Source organism: Haliaeetus leucocephalus, unplaced genomic scaffold (genome assembly GCF_000737465.1).
Source record: "Haliaeetus leucocephalus isolate CR32 unplaced genomic scaffold, Haliaeetus_leucocephalus-4.0 Scaffold68, whole genome shotgun sequence".
NCBI classification, from domain to species: domain Eukaryota; kingdom Metazoa; phylum Chordata; class Aves; order Accipitriformes; family Accipitridae; genus Haliaeetus; species Haliaeetus leucocephalus.
In genome coordinates this window covers 3,367,813-3,391,924 of record NW_010972504.1, presented here as the reverse complement: position 1 = coordinate 3,391,924, position 24,112 = coordinate 3,367,813, and the positions used below count along the sequence as shown (strand labels likewise).

General features: G+C 43.0%; 1 protein-coding gene across 2 annotated transcripts; it reads left to right on the top strand.

Annotated features, from left to right (window-relative positions):
- Positions 1–359: 359 nt before the first annotated feature.
- Positions 360–22,193, top strand: MDM4 (MDM4, p53 regulator). Of its 2 annotated transcripts, none has more exons than XM_010579601.1 (11): positions 360–483; positions 6,945–7,051; positions 9,736–9,810; positions 11,260–11,393; positions 11,852–11,901; positions 14,732–14,793; positions 15,555–15,651; positions 17,037–17,197; positions 17,757–17,891; positions 18,611–18,691; positions 20,478–22,193. In XM_010579601.1, exons 2-11 carry the CDS (start codon positions 6,977–6,979, stop codon positions 21,030–21,032), a joined length of 1,425 nt encoding a protein of 474 aa, XP_010577903.1. In that variant the 5' UTR covers positions 360–483; positions 6,945–6,976; the 3' UTR covers positions 21,033–22,193. The 2 variants fall into 2 exon arrangements, with proteins under 2 accessions (XP_010577903.1, XP_010577911.1); XM_010579609.1 differs by lacking the exon at positions 360–483 and adding an exon at positions 5,001–5,054.
- The last annotated feature ends 1,919 nt before the right edge of the window (positions 22,194–24,112 follow it).

Here is a 24,112-nt window from a genome sequence, read left to right as displayed (position 1 = left end):
GGTGAGGGCGGGGGTCGGTGCGGGGGCGAGGTGGGGTGTGGTGCCGGGCCGGGGGGGGCGGCACAGCCCTGTTCAGGCTGGGTGGACGGAGGTATGGGAGGGCTTGCGTTGGGCTGGAGGAGGGGGTGCTGCTCTGTACCTTATTAAGCGGTGCCGGCGTGGGGGGGGGTTTGCACCGGACCGGGGGGGGTTGCATGGCGTTGGGGGGAGACATGCGCTCCGTCTTACAGCTCGGTCCTCCACCGGTAGAGTGCGTGTGCGCTCCCGGCGCGGGGATCCCGTCCTCTCTAGGGAGAGCTTCCGGGGCGCTCTATGGCACGGGCCCGCCGGCCCGGTCGCCCCCGCGGAAGCGTCCCGGCAGCCATGTTGCCTGCGAGGGGAAGTGGCGGCCCGGAGCCCCGCTAAGATGGTGGAGAGGAGTCGTCGGGGGGTGTAGGGGTCCCCCCACCCCCTCGACCCCGGGCCCATGGAGCAGCTATAAGGGTGAGCCCGCCGCGGGAAGCCGGAGCTCGGGGGCGTAGCGCTCCGGTACCGAGCAGGCCGGACCGGGGGAAGCGGGGAGGGTGGCGGGGACCGGGGTGAAGGCGGCTGAGGAGCCAAGAGCGAGGTGCGGTGGGGGATCCGGAGGTCCCCGGGAGCGCAGGTTCGGCAGAAAGCTGCCCGTTCTCGCCCCCCGGCTGGGCCCGCGGTGGCGGCGGGGAAGGGGCCTGGGGGAGCGGGAGCCTCGCAGCCGGCCTGTGACACCGAGGGGTTGCGGGTGCGCCTTTACAGCCAGAGGAGCGGTGGCTGGGTCCTGCCTTGAAAGCGTTTCTGCTTGCAAGCTACCTTCGTGGGCAGAAAAAAAGCCCCTACCCATAAAAATCAAGTGTCAAACCTGAGATGCAGACCTTCCCGTTTGACTGAAGTCGTGTGTCAGTAGCGTCATCCCGCTGCCTGCAGCAGTGCTGTGCACCGTTCGCTTAGTTGTGTTGGGAGCACAGCGAGGTGTCTGTCTTCATAAAGTCATGGCCTGAGAGCTGTCATTCAGAAACATGCTTCCAAACTTTAAGTATTACTCTTAAGTCTTTTTCCTGCTGAACACTTTTTACGGATATCTTACTGTTGTCTGACAGCTTACAGTTTGCAGTTAGCCGGTGCTTATACCATCTGTTCCAGTAATAAAAGGAGATGCAACAAGTGTTTCTGCATTATTGCATATTTTCCAGAGCACACTTTTTGCTTTCTAATCTTTTGGATACTTAGTGGTTATGGGCAGCATTTGGAGTAAAATTTTCAGAGCAATGCGATATGCCCTGACTACAGCAGAGAGCCGACTGGGACTGTTTGTTGCCATGTGTCATCTTTTACACCATGATTTTAACCTTAAATGCTGCCATGCTTTTCCAGGGCAAAACACTGCCAGAGGCTGCGCAGTTTAATGGTTGGAAGTAGCTGCTCTAAGTGCGATATTAACAACAAGGAGGTATTTTCAGGGAGGGATTAATAACTCAAAGATCAGATGTGTAATGTTTCTCACTTATTAACCAGATAGACTTTAAAAGATGATCCCTAGTTTCTAGGCTAATCAGTTCTGACACATCCTGCCTGGGGTAGTGCAGAATTTAGAGATGTAACGCTCACTGGGTTAAAAAGAGCTGAAATAAACCTACAACTATCCAAGACTTAAATGTGACAGAAGCAGAGTTTGATAGATGCAAATTATGAACTTTTAGAGAAGATAACAAGTGAGATTGAAAGGGCCACTGAAAGATGAACACAGTGCTGTTTTAAGAACTTTGAGTTGTTTTTGCTCTGGTTATCTGTTCATTTAATGCTCTCCAGCAGCACCAAGCTACTGTGTTGCCAGCGTAGGTGGCCCTGCTCTAAGCAGGGCAGTGTCGACTGTTTCTGCCAGGTAGGTCAGGTGCCAAGCAGCGCCCTGCATTCCATGTATTGCTAGGAGACTGCACAGGAAATGTGCTGATGAAAAAGGGTTAAAATTCATATCCCTAGGGCCTGCTTCTTCAGAATTGTACTGTGGACTTTGTGTGGCAAACAAACGTGTAATAGGACTTTGAGTGAATGCCTATATATTTAGCAACTGTTAGGAGTAGAGCGAAAGCACCTAGATGTTCAGCAATATGCATACTCACAAGTGAAACATCACGCAGCTAGTCCTGCTGAAGATGTGATTAAAATAAGGGCTTTTCTCATTTTTCACTGCTGCAAAAAATAGTTATTAGCTTCAGTTTGACTCATAAGTTCTAAAGTACTTGGCTCAATGCTAAGAAGAAAGAAACTGTTCTGTGGCAGGAACAGTCATTACAGTCACTTCAGGGTATTATATAGCCTTTACCTGGTGAAGAAGCTTGTTTTCATGATCTAACTACTTCTTGCTCCATGGTTGAATGCATTAAAATAGTGACATTGATTTGACATTCCTTTAAGGAAGTATCCACTGTTGGGAAAAGCAACCCCGAGAAAAGCCCAATTTCATCTGTTAAACTAGAGGTAAATGGAAACAAGGGTGTGTGTGGTGGGGTGGAAGTGCTGCCCCATTCTGGACATCACCAGCAACAAATCCTGTCAGCGGCAGCTGATGTGGGGAGATTTGCAGAGCAATTTGCCAGTGTGCCTTTTTTAATTGCAACGATCAGCATTGTTTTTCCTCCTGCTTAACGTGTTTAGCAATAAAAAGAGCATTGCATAACATTTGTATTTGTTAACTACTAACATTTGTCAAAGGTTGGCTAATTTTGGTGTGTTATTGGCAGACCTTTGGGGAGCAGCACACAGTTCACAGCAGATGCATCATGTCAGCAACAAAACTCATGTCAGGTGGATTTCAGAATTAAAATGTTTTTTTGTATTAGAAGATCTGGATTTTACTCCAGAACAGTTGCCAAAAAGGAGCTCTTTAAATTCAGTGTTTCAGCTAAATATTAAAAATAGTAGCCCTGCCTTTTGTTGCCATCAGTAATACATTAAAGGACTTTTCCTTAGTGAAATCGGGCATTTCTCTGGATCCTTTTCCTGGGAGATGATATTTTTCCTGATTGAATGCCAATTCAATATCAAAGCAATGAATTAGAGCACTTAACTGAGCACAGGACAGCAAAAATCGAAGTCAAGCAGTCTATAAAGTGTGAAATCTGTTAAATCATGTAATTCACAGCCCAGTTTTCTCTCCTCCTGCTGCCACTTCCCAGCCAGAAGCCCCTAAATAACCAGCCAACACTTGCAAGGTCTCATGGAGTAACATGGTGACAAGGCACCGCTTGTTGGGAGGTGGCAGGGGAAGGGCAACTTTGCTGTTTCCTTGGCTGGCATTGTGCAGCTCTCAAAGGACATGTATGAACTTTTTGGGAACACAGTGATGTGATCAGGTGAAATGTGTGGCCCAGAGAAAGGCAGAAGCACTGTGACAGCATTGATGGAGATAAGGATGCAGTAAGGCATGGTGTGCAGGGAGGAGTAACGTTGCTGTCGCAGGCCAGGTGAGAGAGGTGGACAGAAGGACTTCCAGGCATGAAAACTCACAGGGACTCACACTGATAGGGACAAACCTAATTAGCTCTGACTCAATTGTCAGATTAGTGCTTGTTTAAAGTCTCCCCTCCAGGGCTGCTCTCTGCATGATACTGTACATGAGACTGCAAGCTTGTTTTCAGTAGAAATTTTGCTTTATTTGAAAGCATGAAAAAGGATGATACTGAGAACAAGACTTAAATGTCAGACCTTAACCCACTGTTGAAGTGAGCCATTACAGAGTCCACAGATATACCGAACAATAATACCTAGTTTACACTCCCTGCTGTGTTTTCACTTTGCACAGAAGCTAGAAACGGTATTCTTTCCTTAAAAGGAGAAGACTTTAAAACAAAAAAAAATGAACTTGAATTATAACTTTAGCTTCAACTTTTTAGACACTGCTTTCAAGAAAAGTCTGGGCACCCTATGCTTGCACTCCCTTCTGGGTCTGTTAAGATCTTTTGTCTCAAGCCTCTCCTTCTGCAAGCATCAAAAGCTGTGGTCTAGTGTGGTTTTGATCTCTTAAGAGAAGGAACTTTTACTCACAAAACAGACAGACGACTTGTTCCTGTAGTGTGTCTGACCATATAAAGTGTTCAAGTGGAAAAAATGGTTAGTTCATGACTCCTTTGTGATTCATGGTTTCCTCCGAGTCATTACTCTGGTCCAGTGTCATTTTCTTACATATATAGCTCTAAAGCTATAGAGGGGATAGTTTAGACACTTCCAGGGTTGTGAGGTAAACTATTTTGCATAAAATAGGTAGGAAAAATAGAGTTGCAGGGGAAAGTTAAATAGGGCACACTGAGCAAGAAGCTTCTTAGTTCTCTAGGAATTTCTACCATTTGTGTTTCTGGCCAGCCTGCGTACAGAGGATGGTAACATAAGTGAGATTTTCTGTCTTGGCAGGACAGTGACTGGTGGCTGCCTCCATAAATCTTGTGGGTATCTGCAGCCTAGACATGTTTTAGAGCCTGCATGCTTGGGAAGACAGCATTCAGTAATCCCGAGATTAATTTCTGATTAAAGGGAGTATTACTAAGAATCAGGCTTACTAAAAATACAATTTATCTGTAAAGTCTGGAAGCAAGGCACTAACTTGCCGGCCTTTCTCTAATAAGCTCAGTATTGAAACAGTTGAAGTGATCTTTTTAGTTGATTGTCTTAACCCAGGGGTAGCAGAGTCCCTTTCCAGGAATGCAGGGTGGAGAGGAAATCCACTGCTTTCTCTCGTTTTGGCTGTTTTTCACACCACCTCTAGCTCTTATCAGAAGCTGATGTGTTTAGCAACTCCCTGTCCTGATTAAATGAGTTGGAGGCAGGAGCGGTTTTTGAAAGAGCGACTCAGAGCCCGGAGCATCAGCAGGACCCGGAGCCCAGCCAGGCGTGGCAGAGCTCCTGGGGAGGCTTCACTTGAGCACCCTCGGGCTGCTGGAGTTGCTCTCCTGCACAAGGACCCGCAGACTCTCCTTGGCAGGAGCAGAGGCACTGGTGGCAGCGACTGGCCCATCCTAGTGATACTCCTTGTATCAGAGAAGTTCAAGGTTGGTAAGTTTATCTGCAGCTAGTACAAAGTACAGCTCAGCTTGTAAAGCGTAAAGGATCCTATGGGTAGTTTGTGTTGCAATGTGCTTGGCACTATCAGTTAGAAACCTTAGTTAAAATTTAAGACGCTGATAACATGGAAGTGATTTTAGCTGTTAAAAGTCACTTTTTTGAGTTACTACCTAGATCTGGTCACTATCAATGTTATTTACCAAACTTGAACATTTTATATGCTTTAATCAAGCTTTCCTAAATATTTAGAGAAGTGTTTGATCTTTGGAAATGATTTTATTCCTGATAGTGCCTTAGTTCTTATAGTGTTACATTTCTCTGAAGGATCAGAAGCCTCTAACAAAGTCATTTTAAGTCCCTTTTAATAGATGGGGAAGGGGAGGGATAGGGGTTCAATGGTTATCAGTGGTCTGTAACTTGAATTGGTGCTAAAGCTCATTTCTGTTATTGCTGCGGTTTCTGCACTGTCTGCAAGATAGATAGATGTTCAGTCTGTTTTGTCTACATCTAAAATGTTTGGTTACATTCCTCAGGCATAAGTCTGGTTATTTTGCTAGTATTCACTTTTTAACATAGCTAATCATACTGGCTCACATTCTGTATAACTGATGCAGTAATAACAAATTAATTTACTATATCTGGAAAATTCTGTGAAATAATTTAGCTATTGCTTTGAAAGTGTTCAGCCTCATATTTCAAAATCTAATTAAACTACTGCATGGGTTAAAAGTTGACACTTCTTCCAGATTCCACACAGTAAAAACTTTCCCAAAGCTGCATGTATGTAGGCAAATTCAGGGGCCACTCTTTTTAGCTCATCTCATGCTCTAGCCTTAAGGTTAGCAAAATGACAGTTGCAGGGCTTGTTTCAGTATTGCCTGCAGAAGTGCAACCAGATTCACATTGAAATGGAGATTTCATTGTAACTAGGTCCAGGGACACACAAGAGTTTTACAGGTATGTTGGTCTGAGCTTCAGTGCTGAGACTAAGAGCTCAAGACTTAAGTTCCTTCTCCAGCAGGGTCAAGTTACTTTTTTTCAGTGGCTAGGTAGTTTACATCATCTGTTCTCTTTAAATATAAAGAGGATTTCAAACCTGTTGTGTGAGGTAGTTTAAATTGGATTGTGCTGTGAACGCGAGTCATTACAGACCATTCTGCATACGAAGCTGTGCTCTTTGGGTGGATACTGAAACTGATAGGGCTTGACAAATTCAAATAGCTGCAGGACTTCCCCTTTTGTTCCTTTCCAGGAAAGGATCATTTCACCTGCTCACCCAGTAATGCTGTTAAAACTGTTAATTTATAGCCTGCATCTAGTCATTTGGGATGAAGGCTGGAGCAGCTGTAGCAGGTTTTCAGCTTGTAGAAGCAGGTGGGGAATGTGTTAATCTTTGCCATCAGCACCAGCTACTCCTTTTGGGCAATCAGGGGTGGGGGGTTGCTGTCTTGTGGAGATTTCCATTGTGGTTGATTGTGACTCAGCCTCTATTTCCCCACCTCTGACTCAAGAATTTCACAATGTTAAGAGTTTGCCAGTGGCCTGATGGAGACTGGCAGTTCCCTTGAGCTGGCAGGTCCCCAAGTTCCTCACCATGTTGTGCCATTCTTAGAGACGGGCAGAGTCAACGCATCCTCAGTGCCACAGCAGATCTGTCCCAGCTCTCACATGGTTGGTTGTCAGGCAGTGGGCAGCTGGATGCAGCTTGGGTAGGACAGAGCAGGTGAGGGGCACTAACATTATACAGCAGTCATTTAAGATATGCATGCAGGGCTAATTTTAAACACTGGTTTCCTGAAGCTTCTAAGAAGTGGAAGTGGTTAAACTCGAGACCAGGTTTCTAAGCTTAACTGGTACATGAACCTTCTCATTTATAGGTTTGTGCTAGAAACAGCTAATCACTGCCACAATGACATCTTCAAGCTCTGCCCAGCATCCAGCAGCTGAGAATGCCTGCAGAGTCACACTCGGACAAGTTAACCAGGTAATTATCTCTCCCACTTACCTTTTCTGCTTTCTCCTCACTAAAGCAGTGATTTCTTCCATCAAATCAAAGCTCTCCAAGTACAGGTAAGAAAGAAGAATTTAGCCTAATGGAGTAGGGCTTTTATCCTGAGGAGTTGTGTTAGCTTTCACTAACAGATCAATTATTTATGAACATTTTAAAGGGGGAGGAGGGGGAAAAAACCACAGTTAAACACTGCCATACAAGAAATTGTACAATACATATTTTTGTGCTGGGCATGTGCTTGAAGTATTCCACATACAGTGTTCTTCCTAGTGCTGGACTCTTTGTGACAGTTGTATCGGAGCTTTGTTAACCTTGTATGCTGAACTTTGTCTAGTCAGTAATGCATCACCATGCCCTTTTTTGGAGTCAGCTTAGGTAAGTATTGAACATGTAGTACTCCCATTATCGACTATTTCTAGAGTGTCCCTGGAACAAAAGGTAGTTGTAAGCTGTGAGCCAAAGCCAACATGGCAGGCGTGTGATTTGAGTATGGCTCAATACTATCCAGTGAGAGATTGACATCCAGTCAGAGAAGAGACATTTGCAAACAGGAACAGTAGAAATCTGATCTAAAAATCGGAAACGTTTCTCCAAGACAATTTCCAGAGCAAATTCATTGTGAAAAGCATCTCCACAATATGAGGGGATGTGGCAGAAGTGGAAATAAGCTGATGGGAAGATGAGAGCACCTCCCACTTGAGGCTTAATTTAGAAGCTTTGAAATGTAGCCAAGTCCTGTGCAGAATTGATGTATATGCTTATTTATTCAATTGACTTTGCATGAAAAAAATAAGTGAATAGGCTCTGATATTAGCAGCAGAATATTGATTGTCAACACTCAGTGTCCTAGGCAGCATGGAATAAACACTTCCATTTTGGCTGAACTGTAGTAGCTAAGGGCCCATTTTAAAATGATCAAGCTAACTAGGTTGCTTCTTTAATCAGAAAGAGATGTATAAGAAGTTACTTCAAATCCATTTGAGAGTGGTCATTAGAGAAATGAATGCATGCAAACACATAATGTCATCTTATTAAAAATCATGTGCTGATACAAGCACTGATTTGAGTAGTGCTGAGCTTCTTCCTAGTGAAAAAGCTGTTCTTGGGAAAGAAACTTGGGGCTGGACACAACCTGTTCTGTTTGAGCTTGAAAATGCATTTAACAAACATCATAATGAGCAAACAGGCAGACCAGACAGATTCACAGAGGAGATGAATTTTTTTACAATATTAGAAAATAGTGAAACAAATACCTTGCCAAGATGCTGTCTGGTAGCTGAGTTGACAAATTACATTCATGACAAGCAACCAAAACCTGCTCTCCTTACCCTGTGCAGGAAGATGGTGCTGCAGCTCAGACAGTCTCTTGAGGAAATGTTGCAGGGCTGCAAGCAGGCTCTACTTCTTAGGAAAGAAAGGGGATATTGCAATTGCATTTATATAGGCAGAAAGCAGGGGTGGGTATGAGACACAGGTGAACCCACCTAACATTGATAGGTGGAGGCCTTTACTAGCTAGCACGGATTACATGCCTTGAGAGGATAAGCCTTGTCAAAGTGTAGAGGAAACAGCATGAATATTGTGTGCTGAGCTGTACTAGCATCTGATAGATGAGAATAGAAGAAGAGACTCGGTGTGGGAAACACGTGCATTAGTATACAATATTGTACACAATTGTGTAGCATTCAGAGAACAGTGAAGGCTTTCTGGCATTTTTAGGGAAAACAGGGTGTCAGATCATGTGGTGGCACTCCCCTAGGAATTGTTAAAATTCTTGTGGAATAGATGAAGTGGCAAAGTGGGGGAGAAGTAGCTATTTAAAACTTGCTGCTGTTTTATATAGCATCATCTGTCTCATCTGGTACTCAAAGCTGCTTGGGTGTGTGGGTGAAACCTAAAGGGGTTGTGGAGCAGTTGCATCGTTCCCAGGGTGCTTTATATTTTATATAATAAAGATTTTGGTTGATGACTAAGATCCACAGAAAATACAGGTTCTGATCCTTGGTGTTAATTAACCACACCTTGTGTTTAATGCAGTCTTTTTATTGTGTGCCTGTTCACGGATCCTAATAAATATATACTTCCTAAGGTCTCTACAGGGCAGGCGGGATTTGTTCACTGCACTAATTGAGAAAATTCAGGCATGCTGCTCTTGAAGTGGCAACCTGAATGCACCATCATTACTCCTAAATATATGACTCAGTACATTTGGTTAGTCACTGCCTAGGACTCCATACCAAGGGTCTGAGTTTCCAATTTTCCCTCACAGGATGAATGACATCAAAGTTAATGGGACAATGTGAGTGATTAAAGCTTTTAGAGCTGGCTGCCCACATTCCTTGGCTTTTTTTGTCTTGCACTTGAGTCAGAATGATTGTGCTGATTTCCAGTCCTTCTAACTTCTTTTTAGGCATTTGTCCATGCAGATTACTTGTAAAAAAGAATACCAGCCTTCAGCAGGTTAGCCTGAGGCAAGCCATGTATCCCCACGACCTCCAACTCATACCATGGTTGTCAGCTCTGTGCTTGGTGTGAGTCTTAACACGAGGTGACTTGGGCAACTTGATACACAGGCGTACATGCCAGGGTGACATGCTTTCTCTCAGCAGGCGACTGCTTCTTGCCATTCAAACAAAACTCTGTGCTTTGTGTTTCAGGTGCGACCCAAACTGCCGCTTCTGAAGATTCTGCAGGCTGCAGGCGCCCAAGGTGAAACCTTCACACTGAAGGAGGTGGGCTCACTTTCTAGGCACTGAAACTATGCCTGTCCCTGGTTGTTTGGGAGATGGCTCTTTGTGGGGAAGGGGTGGGACTGGCTATGAATTTTTCCGTACTTCAAAACCCTGTCTGCCAAACAGGGATACCTGACCCTCAGGGCTGTTGTGATTTGATTGATCATAAATTGTCTTGAGAGCCCCCGGAAGAATTGGAATAGGAGTGTGAAATATTAAAGAAAATTATTTATCCTGGAAAATCAGGAACGTCTGTAGAGAAAGGAGAGATGCAATAGCCACATTCCTGAGAGAGTGTAGGAGATTCTGTTCAATTGTCTTGCTCTCTGCTCAGTGCATGAAAGCCTTAAAAATTGGATTCCAGTTGATATTTTTCTTTTAACTTTCCTTTGAAATGGCTTGTCAGCTAAACCTAAGAGACCCTGTGAATTCATTTATTTTAAGATTAAAATGCAATATGTGTACAAGATTAAAAAAATGACACTGACTGTGATTTACAAGAGTATCCTGTCTGCAAAGAATTAAATGCAGTGGTTTTTCATTATGAATGTGTCAAATATTCCTGCAGAGCCCTGTGACTTATTTTAAACACTTATGCATTTAAATAACTTATTTAGCTTCTAAAAATTTTTGCAAAAACAAATTGAATGGTTTAAATGGGGATAGTTGAGTATTAAATGCAGGTTACTTGTATAGATCAACATTTTAACTCAGCTAAGTCAGTTTTTTCTGCAGCGAATGGAGTACTGTTAGCAACTTTTTGGTGACCCTATCATTCAAGAGGGTCACTTTCATGGGTAATGGGAGGTGAAACCAGCCTATACTGTGCGTAATGTACTTTGCTTTCTCCTCTTGCACTCTGGATTCCTCGCTGTAGCTGGCAGTGTCCCCTAGCTCTCGGAGGATGTTTCCTCCCCGTCCTTCTTTGTGATACTAATGCACTTATTTGTGCATCTTGCAAACTGTGTCCTGAGGGACAGCACTGTAAATGTGGTTATTCTTTAGTAGTAGTTTATTCTATCAATTGGGGATACCTTCTGCCTCCTCCACACCTATTTCCTTCTCTTCTATACTCTGAGTTGAATAGCAGCAGTCTCCATCTGCAGCTCTCACTGAGGGACACTGCCCAGATAAAGGTGTTATCACCCATGTTGTGTTTTATTTTAACATGGGATAGCAGAGTGACTGCTCTTTGTCCATCTTCGACTCAGTTTTCTTTGTTGTCAAGGGTTAATAGTTAAAAACCTTACAGCAATATGGTAAAGCATAACTCTCCATTGGTTGGGAGGCATGGACGAATTGCAGATATGCATAAAAAGCAGGTACTATTTGACTCACACTATATAGGGTATCAGGAGGCAGGTATCATAAACTAAAGCAAATTTCCAGGGCCTTTGGTGGTTTGGTTTCAGTTGCTGATATGGCTAATGGTATGTCATGTATCCACAGGTTATGCATTACCTGGGACAGTATATAATGGTGAGGCAGCTATATGACAAAAGACAGCAGCACATGGTCTATTGTGGAGGAGATCAGCTGGGAGAACTGCTGGGACTGGAAAGCTTCTCTGTAAAAGATCCAAGGTAGGAAAAAGTCTCCTTTAACATCTGTTGTATTATAGAAGTTGCTGAGACAGGAGACTTGGTGTCACTGTTTCTGTTCACTGTTGCATACACCTCTGAATAGCAAGTGCCCTGCTCAGTGGCTTGTTGGTAATGCATTTGCTGTGTTTGAGTTGAACTCCTTTGTTCTGAAGAGCCAGTTCTGAATGGTCCAGGCAGTGAGCTGCTTGAGGTAACATCTTTTCCCCTTTTTATTTCTGCATCTTCTCAGGCCCTTGGTCTCACACTTAACCAAAAATCTGCATCCTTCAGTTAAGTTCTGAGCTAGACTTCTCTGTAGCAAGCATTTAGGAGTGGCAAAAAAACCCCACTGCAGTTTCCAGTGTCTGGCTAATAAAAGAGAATTTCTGTCCCTGGTTTAAAAGGGTAATGCTGTTTGGTTTTGTGAGTATACTCAGCTGTCATCTTCTTTCCCACAGCCCAGTCTATGACATGTTGAAACGGAACCTGACTTCTGCTGCAATGGCAGGTAGGTTTGTTACAGTATGGGCAAGTATATTCAATATAGTGTTGATGTAACTTGGGTAAGTAATGATATTCAGAAAAGAGAAATGTTTCTGAAGTTGGAACAAACGGCTAATGAAGGCTTTGACAAGACAATCTCTTTGAGTATGTGTCTTTTCTGTGTGTCCACCATCAGTAGCTGTGATATGAAATCAGTTGAGTAACGTGGCTGCCTATAACCAATGGCCAAACCTCGGAGCAGCAGACACACTCTGTCTGGAATCACGCTGACAGAGCTAAATACTATAGATGTACAAATCAACGTGGCTGAAGTATCCCATCCAAATTGTTATTGATTTCTCAGTCTTTTCTCGATTTCATAGCATGCTGTGATTTCTCGCTCTCACGTCATTTTATACTTTCATAGTCTTGAGACTGAATGTAAGAGTGCTGGAAACCCAGCCTAGTTCTGCAAGCCAAAGAGGTCTGGACTTTAATTGAACACTTGAACCTTTAAAGGTCACTGTTACTTTCCCAGCTCATAAGAGAAATCAAATCCATCTACATCAAAAGTCCTTCAGACATAAATTAAAATTTATTCTTAAATTAATCTCAGCTGATGGCTTCCTTGCAGCCAGTTCCCATTGTATGGCTGCTAATCTCCATTTGAAAAAAAACTTCTGATGAAACTACAAGTGTGTAAATGATGAGGGAGCTGCACCCGGAGAGTTGTGGAGTCTTGTGCTGCACTTCCTGGGGTCTCTAAGCAGATACATAAAAGCTTGTGCAAATTTAGAAACTGAGAAAACATGGCCCTAAACTGCTTAATACTCTGCTTTGAGCCATGTACTGGTGCCTCTGAGGTCCCCCTCCTTTCTCTATTTATGTAGAAGAAACTTCCTAAGTGGACTGTTGTCTGAACACGTTACCCACAGAATAACTGTGTGAGTGCTGTTTCCCTTGCTGGAGATGCCCTGGCCTCTTCTCTATAGGCAGTGTATGTGGAGAGCAAAGGATCCCAGCAAAACACTCTCTGCTCTGCTGCCCTGTCCCCTTCTACTTGGTGTGCACGTGTGGCTGGGTGTGTGTGTGTATGGTCCGGTCATGGTGTAACTATTTTTAAACCTGCCAAAGGAAATACTGTTCCTTTAGGGAGATGATCACTGAGTTATACCACCGTGTCTGCTTGTGTATGTGTGTGACTATAAAACGAAACAAGCTTGGCAGACCAGACCTTTGACAAATACATAGGAAGGATGGCTCTAGGTATTGTTCATAGCAACAGAGGAATAACTAGAAGTGCCATAGGTCTTAAAGAGGTCTTCATGTTTCATGTTTTGTAATAGCTGCTTGTATTCATTAGCCAAATCAATGCTTATCAGCACATCATTTTGCAGATTATCTCAGCCACTTCTTTTAAGTACACTTGTAGAAAGAAAAGTGACTGCAGTATATCTTGATAATAAAGACTAAGCTCTTACATAATGCTCTTTATCAGATGGTGTCCTTGCTTGGCTAGCTTTCACGCTAAGTGTGACCCTTACGAGGCGTGTTTAGGAATACCTCACTTTAAGGGCATTTTGTATAGTATATGTTGGCTTCAAAAAAGGAAGCCTTCCAATAAGTGGAGTACCTTTCACACAGTGTTTAAGGCTAGTTTGCATTATTTATAAAGTGTTAGAAGGGTAAGTCTTCACCTCTTCTAATGCCCCTGCAGAGGCAAAGCAATTATGGATGAGCCAATTGGCTTCTGTTTTCCTTCAAGTATTAAATAGTCACTGACTGCAGAAGCTGTAGGGTGGTGGCAGGGAAGAAAGGAAAGCTGAACTAATGCATGGAAGGCAAAGAATATGAGATAGAGCCATGCCATTTTGTGGTCCTGTTTTGGTCCATTTTATGGACCACTTTGTGGTCCACTTCTCTGTCTATAGTAGCAATTTTCAGTGTCTTAATATCAGTGCCATGATTCATGGTGTGAATTGGACTATTCATGTCTGCCTGGCATTCAGCAGGGAAGTTCTTTGCTAAATTTGAAAGCAGAGCAAGCAGGAGCCATCCTTGCATCTTTTTTTCTCTAGCAAGTGATTCTGTTTAAAGGGTAGACTTCCTAAGTGCAGCTCTGCTATTATATAGAAAGATTTCTCTTAATTTGATTGTTCTTGCTACTTAGGTTGGCCTTTTTAATTAACTCTTGGGGCCAGCATAATCATCTGGATTAAACTGTGTTACGGATGTGTACACAGTTACCCAGGAAAGAGCTTGCTGTGCATGGAATTTCCCCTTCTTTAGTCTAGTCATTGTTCTTCATGCCCACACCCTTTAAGAAAGGTGTTTTTCCCGTCTCAGCCTAATGAAAGAGATGGTGTCCTCAGGTATTTATGAAAATCTTACTCTTCTCTGTTCACCTTCAGCATGGATCTGATCCAGCCTTCAAGTGAGAGTCCTCATGCTCTGCTATTGCTCTGGGTTTCTGCCTCCATGATGACCTCTTGTGTAAAGGACCTAGAGCTTGCGATGACAGGACAGCCTGTAGGAAAAAGAGTAGTTTTTCACATTGGGAAGAAGGTTTTTACATGCTGTGAGGTTTCATCAAGCTTCATCTCCAAGGAGGCACAGACTCTGTATTCCATAAGCAGACACTTCGATGTGTACCTAGCAAAGCCTAGGGAATACTGGAGTAAAGCCTCTGTAGGAAACAGCCAGCTCTCTTAAGGAACAAAGGGCTCTTTTTCTCTTAAAGGGTTACTTAGAGGTCTGCCAAGCCTGGCTCGTTGGTTGCTTGCTGAAGACCCTCTGTGTTGTGAGAATGGTTATTACCAGGGAAGGTTTTTTCTTTTGTTTTACCTGCCATCTAGATGCTGCACAGAATCTCGCAAAGGAACAGAGCGTCGATAAGCCAAGCCAAGACCAGCTGAAGGTAAACCCACTGCCTGGTGGTTTCTTTTGTTGTACAGAGTGCCCCTTCTCTGTACCTGTGCATGGTGGACTGCCAGAACTTTGTGCTGCTTGGCTGCCAGGTCCTCACCTTCCTGAAAAGTTCTTGGAGTCCACAGAGCAGGGACAGAGTGACCCTTCTCTGTTCTCTTCATAACAGAGTACCAGTCTCTGAGCGCGTTTCTCTGGGGTGTAGCACTTCTAGTCCTCAGTTCCTCCAGCGTGCTCTGTATTTTCATGCCTTTCCCCCCTCTCTCCCATCCCCTCTCTGAGTAGGAATTGCCAAATAATTAAGCTTTCTAAAATGTGTGAACAAGTTTTGTGTTTAGTAGGATTGTTTTCAGAAGCTTTCAGGCAGAATCTGAAACCTAGGAAAAATCTTTGCACATTCAGACTTGTTTCCAGGTATATTTGGGGGTTAAGGTAGTCTGATCTGGGAGGTGTCTGTTCACATTGGGGCCAGAGAGTCACAAAGATCACAGTATTACTGCATTAAAGATGGCAACTTTTGGACTTTTGCCAATTTTAAGATTTTTCCTGGGTTACAAGTGTATCGTTTGTGCTCATTACAGATTCATTAGCCTTCTTAAAGGGTTAATAGTGTGTAGTTTTTGTTCAGAAACTTTTATTTCTCTTCATAGCTTTTTGGTCTTGTACTGCAGCTGGTGACTTGGAATGGAAGTGCTACATCCCCTTGTCCCTATAAGCTCTGATGGACTAACATCTGTTTTTTCCTTCATGCAGTTTAGCCGGCAAGAAGGTTCTGACACTGGCATCATGGAGGGTGAAAACAATGCTTCTGCTTTGTCTACCTCGGAGCAAAAATGTGAGAATTATGAAGGTGAGTGCCAGCTTTTCTGCAGTAACTCAATGTGTACAAGCTCTTCTGCTCCTTCTCTAGTGTGACACGTTGAGCTCTGCATCAGCAAAATGCTGGAGGAGGGTGTTGGGAGACTAATAAAAACGTGTTGTGGAATATAATCTTTAAAAATCATCGTTTTATGCTAAAGATTGAGAGAACTGCAAATGTTCGCCAAAGGTATTTTATGATAGACGTGTTTTCTAGCTTGGATATTTGGTCTCATAAATAAACAAACACTTTGAATAAAATGGCAGGTTAAGCCCCAAAAGCACATCTATCACTAAACAATACTATGAAAAATCTTACAGACCTTGCTGAAGGGTATTTTAAATGCTGAAATTACACTTTGTATCTATTTATCTTCCCAAGGGACTCTCTCCTCTGATTACATAGAACACAGCCTGAGCCGTCTGCAGTCATTACCTGCAAACCAATCAGGGAACTGAATAACAACGGAATTTTTTTTCTATCCAGCTTAAGTGTAATACAGCTCCTTCATATTTAGACATTTCCTTTGTTTTAATGTCTGGGGATTTCTTGCTGGTTCACTCATATGGATTTCTGATGTTATGGAAGCAATTTTCCTGTTTTTCTACTTTCTATTCTCACGTCGTTCTCATATCAAGGAACCTAATTTGTAAAACCAAATCTTCTCCGCAAGTGTGGGTATTTCCAGATCAAATGAGAGTGGTAGATATTTTCCTGGCTGCATGTACAAAAGAGGTAGAAACAGTCCTTGCGTGTGCCTTTGAAACTTTTGGCACTGAAGAGAGATAGATTCAAGGTTATCTTGAAATTCAGACTGCTGAATTTAGGATCATAGACTAAACTGCACAGGCTAAGAAGAAGGCTGAAGCATGGGGTTATGGAGAATGGATTCTTACCTGCCTGCTTCCTATTTTGAGCCTGGTTTCAGAATTCAGGAGCTCCCATCACTGGAAATTTGAACTAAATTCAAACCAGTTCTTTCTGCATCTTAAGTCACTTAAGAAATCTACTCAGTGTTGACTTGGTTAGAGCTCTAAATAAGTGTTCATGTTTCTGTATAGAGTCTTAAAAGTAAGGTAAAGCTAAAGAGAACCTGTACTGTTATAGAGACACTGGGAACACTGGGATGTTCCTCTGTCCTCTGATGGCTGTGCAGTGACTATTTTGTCAGGTTCACTTGGGTAGATATATGAGTACAGATGTGTGGCAGATCTAACATCCCAGTATGCTCATACAAACCCCAAAGCTCTTAGCAGTAACTGGCTGTAAGAAGGAGCAAGAAAGATTTCTAAAATTGGATGGGGCCAAATTTTTCTCTGCTAGTCTCTTAAATAATGTAGGTGTGGCATGACTTAGATTCTACTTGGCTCTTACAGACAAAGACTTAATAGAAAACCTCTCTAAAAGCAAGAAGCCTAAACTGGACCTAGTGTTTGAGGAATGGGATGTAGCTGGTCTTCCATGGTGGTTTTTAGGCAACCTCAGAAGCAATTACAAGTCCAGAAGTAATGGATCAACAGATATTCAGACTAACCAGGTGTGTAGACGTTTTAAATAGGTGCACTGTATTCTCTTCCTCTCCTCTTTTGGGTTCCAAGTAAATAAAATATTCTTGTTCTTTCCCCTTCCCACTCCAGGATTTTCAGCCTCTCCCTTGTGTGTTCCTGTCCCAGCCTTTCACATCAGGTGGTTGGTTACCTTTAGTGTTCTTAAATAAACTAGGCACTCTCTGAAGGCTGTGTTCAGCCATTGGAGGTCCTTCTGCACTCCAGAGCATTGGTTGCATTTCAGGAGTTGCCCCTCTTCTGGGTTGAAAGTTGTTACACGGTGCAGATGGCTGTAGCGTGGTGGCCAGCTGCTGTATGGCCAGCTAGCAAGGGGAGTGAGCATAGTGCTGCTTGCAAAAAGGGGTCTCTGTGAGAGTAGTGAGCTACCCCTTTCTCTCCCAGGGGTGACTGGAGAAGCTGCCCAGGGCTGAGCAGGCTGCTAGTGAGGAAGAGGGGAAAGGCATTTGCTGTGGTGATGGCTGCGGTGCTGGTACTCCTGCTGCTGGTAACCTGAGCTCTAAGTGGTCTCTCCTGTTTCTTTTCCAACAGGACATAGACACTGCCGTTGTTTCAGATACTACTGATGACTTGTGGTTCCTCAACGAATGCCCGTCGGATCAGAGCAGTGCTGCAGTCAAGGTGGAAACGGTTGACTGCGAGGAAGTGAAAGAAGGTGGCAAAAAGGTACCTCTTCAAACAGCCACAGTGCGTGTGTTCCACAGGTTGGCCTTGTTTAATTGATCTCACGGTGCTGTGCTGATTTTGGAGGAGCTAGATCTATAACCATCCAGAGTTTAAACTGTGTTTAGAAAAGGCTGTCATGATTCCACATATGGGGTGATGGCTTTCCTGTGTGGTCAGTCTACTTGGGTTTTGGTTTAAATACATGTATTTTCAATAATCTAAAATTAATTGAAACTCTAGCAGCAACTTTACTATACCTGCAAGACTAATAAATGAAAAGACTTGAAGAGGAAAATCTCAGTTTATGTTGTGTTAGCATTCAGTGTAAGATAGGCTGGCCTGAGTCTGCTAGCTGAGGTGCTAGTGAGATTGGTCACAGGTAACTAATCAAATGAGTGTTAAAAGGATTGAGTTCATGACTTCTTCCATGGAAATTAGTAGGATCACTCAGGTGTGTGTATGTTTGTATTTGTATGATTCTTATGTGCATCAGAGAGAGGTATGAATTGACCACCAGCAAATACGACTGTAAACTAGCCCAGCAACAGTTATCAACATTCTGGAATAGATAACTGTACATAAAATGGCTTTTCATTCACTTATAGAAATGACATAATTATCATGGCAATTATATAGTCAGTTTAGTTTTGGTGTACAGTGCCAGGCACATCATAAGTAGAGTTTATTGCGCCCTCTAACAACATTTCCACTCTTTCCAGGTGACCGAAGATGCATGTTTGCATGACTTTGAGGATTCTCAATGCTTAAGTGATGACACAGATACAGAAGCTGCTTCTGAGGTAGGCATCCTTTAGGTCAGCGTTCCTTGCTTGGAGTGTGCTCCATCCTAGCTGTAGTTGGAAAAACTCGTCCTACAGCTGCTACTGGTTGTGGTAGGAGAAGCCGATTCTTGTATGGGTTTCAAAGGCCAAAAAAAGCAAAAAATCAAGCCAAAAAGGCTTTTTTGTAACCTGTGTGAAGAAATGTAGAGAAATTGGCTTGACCTGGTCTGGTTTGTTTTGGATAGGGCTCTGTTAAATTCTAAACTGGATAGGCATTGAGCACTGGCAACCCCTGAATGCTCTGACCTACCCAGTTCAAAGACACCAAGTGTCTCTCCCACCACAGAGCAGTTCTGGAACTTATGTAGTTTCAGCCACTTTTTGTGGCAATGTGAGGGAATTTATATGTGCTCTAGCTAAGAGGGGTTTTTTTTGACTAGGAGATTAGGCTGCTTGTTTCCACATTATTCGTCCCTTTTGTACCAGGGTAATGTAGTGTCAGCATGGGCAGCTGCTGGCTTTTTACTAATGATGTAACTTGTCCCTTCACACACCCGGGAAGTGAATGAAGATTAGGCCCTCAGTTTCCAGCATGGTCAGTCTTAATGCTATATGAAGTTAGTATTAACAATATCCATGCATGTTTTAATTAGGTTAATTCTGATGTCCTCTGAAAGGAAATCTGGAGTATAGTGCTTGGCAGAGATTGAGAAATCTAAAGCAGGCACTTTGTTATCACCAAAGTGAAGTGCGCATACTCAAAAAAAGCTTGTTAGTGGAAATTTCTGTGTCAAGATCAGGGTTCCACTGAGTCTTTGGTGTCCAGGCCAGCTCTGAAGCTGTCACTTGTTTTGTGGTAGTCTCTGGGATGAGAAGAGTATCCACTTCTCAACTTGCTCCATTTTTCTGAGATACTTGTATGGCCTTCGTCAGGAGGAGAGCCTGCGTACCTGCTGCTGTAATGTCTTTGCCCTTGCAGTGACTCTCTAAGGACAGACCACAGCTCTTCACCTGTTTAAATAAAAAAAAAAACCAAGATGGAAAGAGAGAATAAGCAGTAATTACTGGGTTGTCACCCCTCCCCACTACCCCATTCCTCTTCCAAATTCCCTCATGATAGATACTGAGGGACATCAAATTTGTGTTCTTTCATCTGTGCTTTTTTTCCTCCCAGTCCTGCAGGCTGCCTTTTGAGGTTTTGTTGTAAGTCAGCAAAAGTGTATCATGATCCTCTTTGCAGCTGATGGCACCAAAATTTTTTAGCATCATTTTCTAGGCTGTGCATGCTTGACAAATTAGGATGTCCCTGTCATTGGACAGCTGAATTATAGTTCTGAACTTTGGCAGCTCTTGCCCTTGCTATGTGGGGTAATCAAGTAAGCTGCTATTAGTTGTGCAGATTCAACAGATGCTAAGTGATTAGTGAGTCTGGGAAATATATTCCTGACTGATTGCAGGAGCTCTACCCTTGAATTTAGAGTGAGATACTGAAAAATTCAATGAACTGCACAGCTTGAGAACATTGTATTCTTCCAGAGTGCTGAAGGCTGGAAGGAAGGAAGGACAGATTTTAATGCTTAAGAGATCTGCATCTGTAGAATGCACAGGGGTAGTCAAATTCTCTTTAGGCTTTCTGAGGTGCTGATGATCAAACTAGCAATCATGCATTCGCAAACTTATACTTGGTAATAAATGTCCTTTTTTGATGAAGCTTCTTTGCTGCATTTCCTATGTAGTGGAAACAAGTCGTACGTAAGAATACACTAACTTGCTGCTGTTTTTGTCTGCCTCAATCATTCCTCAGGACTGCTGGCAATGCACCAAATGCAAGAAATTTAACTCTCCAGGCAAACGGTACTGTTACCGCTGCTGGGCCTTACGGAAAGACTGGTACTCAGATTGTCCCAAACTGGCTCATTCTCTTTCTCTGTCCAACATTGATGCTATGCAGAACAAAAATAATGATGAAGGGATAGATGTCCCGGACTGCCGAAGGACTATTTCTGCTCCAGTTGGCCAACCCAAAGACCTGTACATGGTAGAAAACAAATCATGTGTAGATCCCTGCAGCTCTATTGAGTCTTTGGATTTGGCACGAGAGTGTGAAAGCAAGGAGTCTCTGTTGCATTTCACTGAGCGTAAAAAGGAGGAAGAAATACAGTCCTTAGAGAGTATAAAAAAATTACTGAACCCTTGCTTCTTATGCCATCACAGACCACGGGATGGGAATATTGTCCATGGAAGGACTGCTCACCTTGTGGCCTGTTTCAAGTGTGCAAAGATGCTGAAGAAAAAGAGATCACCTTGCCCAGTGTGCAGGAAAGAGATTGAGATGGTGATCAGGATCTTTATGGGGTAGTTGTGCCAGTGTAGGCCTTCTCCACCAAAAGATAGCACACGGGTTTTTTTGCACTCACACAAACCCTAACTTCAGAGCTCGGCCAGTGAATACCAAAGAATTTAGATTCAATCTGACCAAGAATACTGAGGAATCCTCTGCATTAAATGAAGCATCATCCACTTTTCGATGTCCATTTAAATTAAAGCCCCTAGGGAGCAGGGAGTGACTGGCACATTGGTATCAATGCCCCAGCTTTAAAATTGTCTAAATCTTCTAATTTCAGCTCAGTGGTGTCACTAGGATTCTCTGTTCTGACAACTGGTCCTTGAAGAAAATGAGTTTTGGAAAGAGTTATACTTTGGCTGTTGGAGCATTGTTCTCCAGTAAGTCAAACCCTGTGCAATGCCTTTTAAGGGGGAGTCTGCATCTGAGATACATATATGCAGGGATGGGAAAGGAGGTGGGAGGGAAGGGTAGACCAAGGTGTTTGCAATTTAGATAAGCCATTTCTCCAAGGATCAGTTTGCCTGAGGGCAGTGAGAAGTAAATAACCTGGTTTCTGATTTTTTTGTTTGTTTGTTTAACGTAGGTTTGTTAGATAAGGTGAAGGTCCTCTTGCTCCCAGACTTGAAATAAGTCCTCCCAAACGTTTAATCTGTAGCTATCTCAGGTCACATGGCAAAAGAATAGGGAGTTATACTTTGCTTTGTTATTGGAGCTTTTAATTTTTAGTGATTCTTTTTTTCATTTAAATACAGTTCTATGTCCTCTTGCATAGCTCTGTTGAAGCCTGTCCAATGCTAGCTCAGAATCTGGTCTGCCAGCTGTATTAAATTATAACAGCTCTGTGCATGTTTTGGGATGTTCTCATAGCTCTGTGCTTACAGCACCATTGCAGCTTCTACCTGCCTCATCTCATCAGGCCAGTCTAGATAGAAGATGCTCATTTTAGAGTGCAGTGTGGCTTTAACAACAGGATATGGGCCACTGAGGGGAAAAAAAATAATTCCTGTAAAGCACCAGTTGCAGCTGGTTAGTCTATGGGCTGTGCGTGGTGTTAGTTTTTTTAATTTTTCTCCACTGATTTTCTTTCCCTGTCATTTCATGCTTCAGATCTGTTTGCAGCATTTACGTTGTCCTTCAGAGCTATGCATGGTTGCTCTATGGGCTGTTAAAAAACAACTCAGCTAGAACTTGCAGTTTAAAAATGTCTAGCCCTTTTCTGAGCTTATATCCTAGAGTATGCTCAGATCTTCCTCAGCCTTCCTGTTCTCCAGGACTTTGGAGGGCCTGCATCATGCAACAGTAGCTATAGTGCCTTCACCTTTCAGGTATACAGGCATCTGAATTCAGTACAGTGTGTAGAATAAACCCGGTTTTGTCATCTTCTCTATAATTCCCTCTCTAATCTAGGAAGTACACCTGAAGACAAAAAAAGAGAAGATAGCGCTCATACCTTGGTGCTTCTCTAGGCTGTTTCCACCTTGTTTTCCACACTCCTTGTGCTGGTCCAGCTACAGCAGGTCAGGCATGCAGTGGAAGGCCCCAGAACCTGCCCAGTAGAAGGTCCCAGCAAACTGCGATGTCAAAGTTGTTGTTTCTCTGCAAAGATATCAGAGTAGGTGCTATATGCAGTCTCTGCCTACCACTGCCAAAAGACAGGTCCACTTTATATTTTGCATAGTATTGTGATTATTTCTATGTTGGCTATTATTTAGACTATTGTTGGCTGTTATTTACAGTTGTATTTGAAAAATCGGAGGATAACCGTCTGATGTTTTGGTGCACTATCTATAAGTCCATGGGAATCAATCCACATGGAGAAGCTGACTTACTGCTCCCTTAACTGAAGGGCTGTTAAATTGCTGGTGATGCACTTTAATCATGCTAAGATCAGCAGCGTTACCGCCTGGAATCACCAAAGGGAGTTCCTGCCAGTTAGTTTCTTCCCTTTTCAGGTAGTTTCTTTCCTTTTAAGGGTCTCGGGCTCAGCAGGGTGCGTTGTGGCACTTTGTGGCACTTCTGAATACTGTGAATTCCCCCTCATCCCGATTGCTTCTGAGAACTAAATGTTTTGCTAAAAAGCAGTTTTACTGAATTGTTCAGATCTGGCCGCACTGAAAAAATGTAATTTGTGTTGACCAAAAAAAAAAAGTCAGGAGAGTTTAAGTTCCAGTAATGGGGTTGAATATTGCTACCAAAATCCTACTGAGATCTGTATGCAGCTTCCATTATTAAATGAAAATTGTTGTCAGTGTGGCAGTTTGTGATAAAAAGCGAATCTGCAGGATAACTTTGAGTGTAACTATCTTTGTATCTGTGAATTCTTGTGCAGTATAACCATAGTGTTTACACATGCATTTGTCAAGTTCTTAATTCTTTTTAGCAGAAATAGTTAGTGGACATAAGGTATCACAATGTTACAGTTGATTTTCCTTCCCATAGAAGTATAAGCTATTGCAGTGCAAGCACCATGTGTGTAGCTGTAACTGTCCAGTTGTGGCTGAGGCTTGGGGGGGGGGGGGAGTTCTAGTGCAGGACAAGGCAAGAAGAATGTTTTACTGCTTTAACTTAAGTCTAAGTCTAAAGAAGTAGCAATTTACCAAGAACTGCTCTTCTGACACTTTGTAGGAAGTGCAGACTTGAGGTATGGGTTGAAGAACTAGCTCAGAGCACTCAGCTACAATACTTAACGTTGCAGTGCAGATGAGATATTGGCCAGGCGGTGTTATTACTTTCCTCTTCTACAGATGTGGCAGTTAATGTGGAGTCCTAATTCAGAAACCCATTTTTTGGAGGAGCTAAGCATTTACCTGAGATGGGTATGAACTCGGGTTCTCTGAATACGTTATTGGTGTCTCATAGTGGATGACAGTTCTTCTCTCTTACAGTGGTTTTAGTATGAAGTGCAATATGAGAGAAGAGGTCCTTGGTAATCTTTAGCAGTCATTGCTGCACATCTGTTAGAGGAAGTGTTGAGTGCAGCTGTCTTTCGATGCCCAGACTAAAAAAGTTTATCTGTTTCACTGCTTTTTTTCTTCAGTGACATTGGTTGCTGTTCCGCAGGAATCTGCTAAAGTCTCAAAGGCACAAGTGTA

What these genes read in the sequence shown, in the direction of transcription:
- MDM4 (XM_010579601.1), top strand. Translation starts at nt 6,977, where the DNA reads ATGACATCTTCAAGCTCTGCCCAGCATCCAGCAGCTGAGAATGCCTGC. An exon ending in AAACCTTCACACTGAAGGAG is followed by an intron (nt 9,811 to 11,259) that starts GTGGGCTCACTT and finishes ATGTATCCACAG; the next exon opens with GTTATGCATTACCTGGGACA. An exon ending in CAGATATTCAGACTAACCAG is followed by an intron (nt 17,198 to 17,756) that starts GTGTGTAGACGT and finishes CTTTTCCAACAG; the next exon opens with GACATAGACACTGCCGTTGT.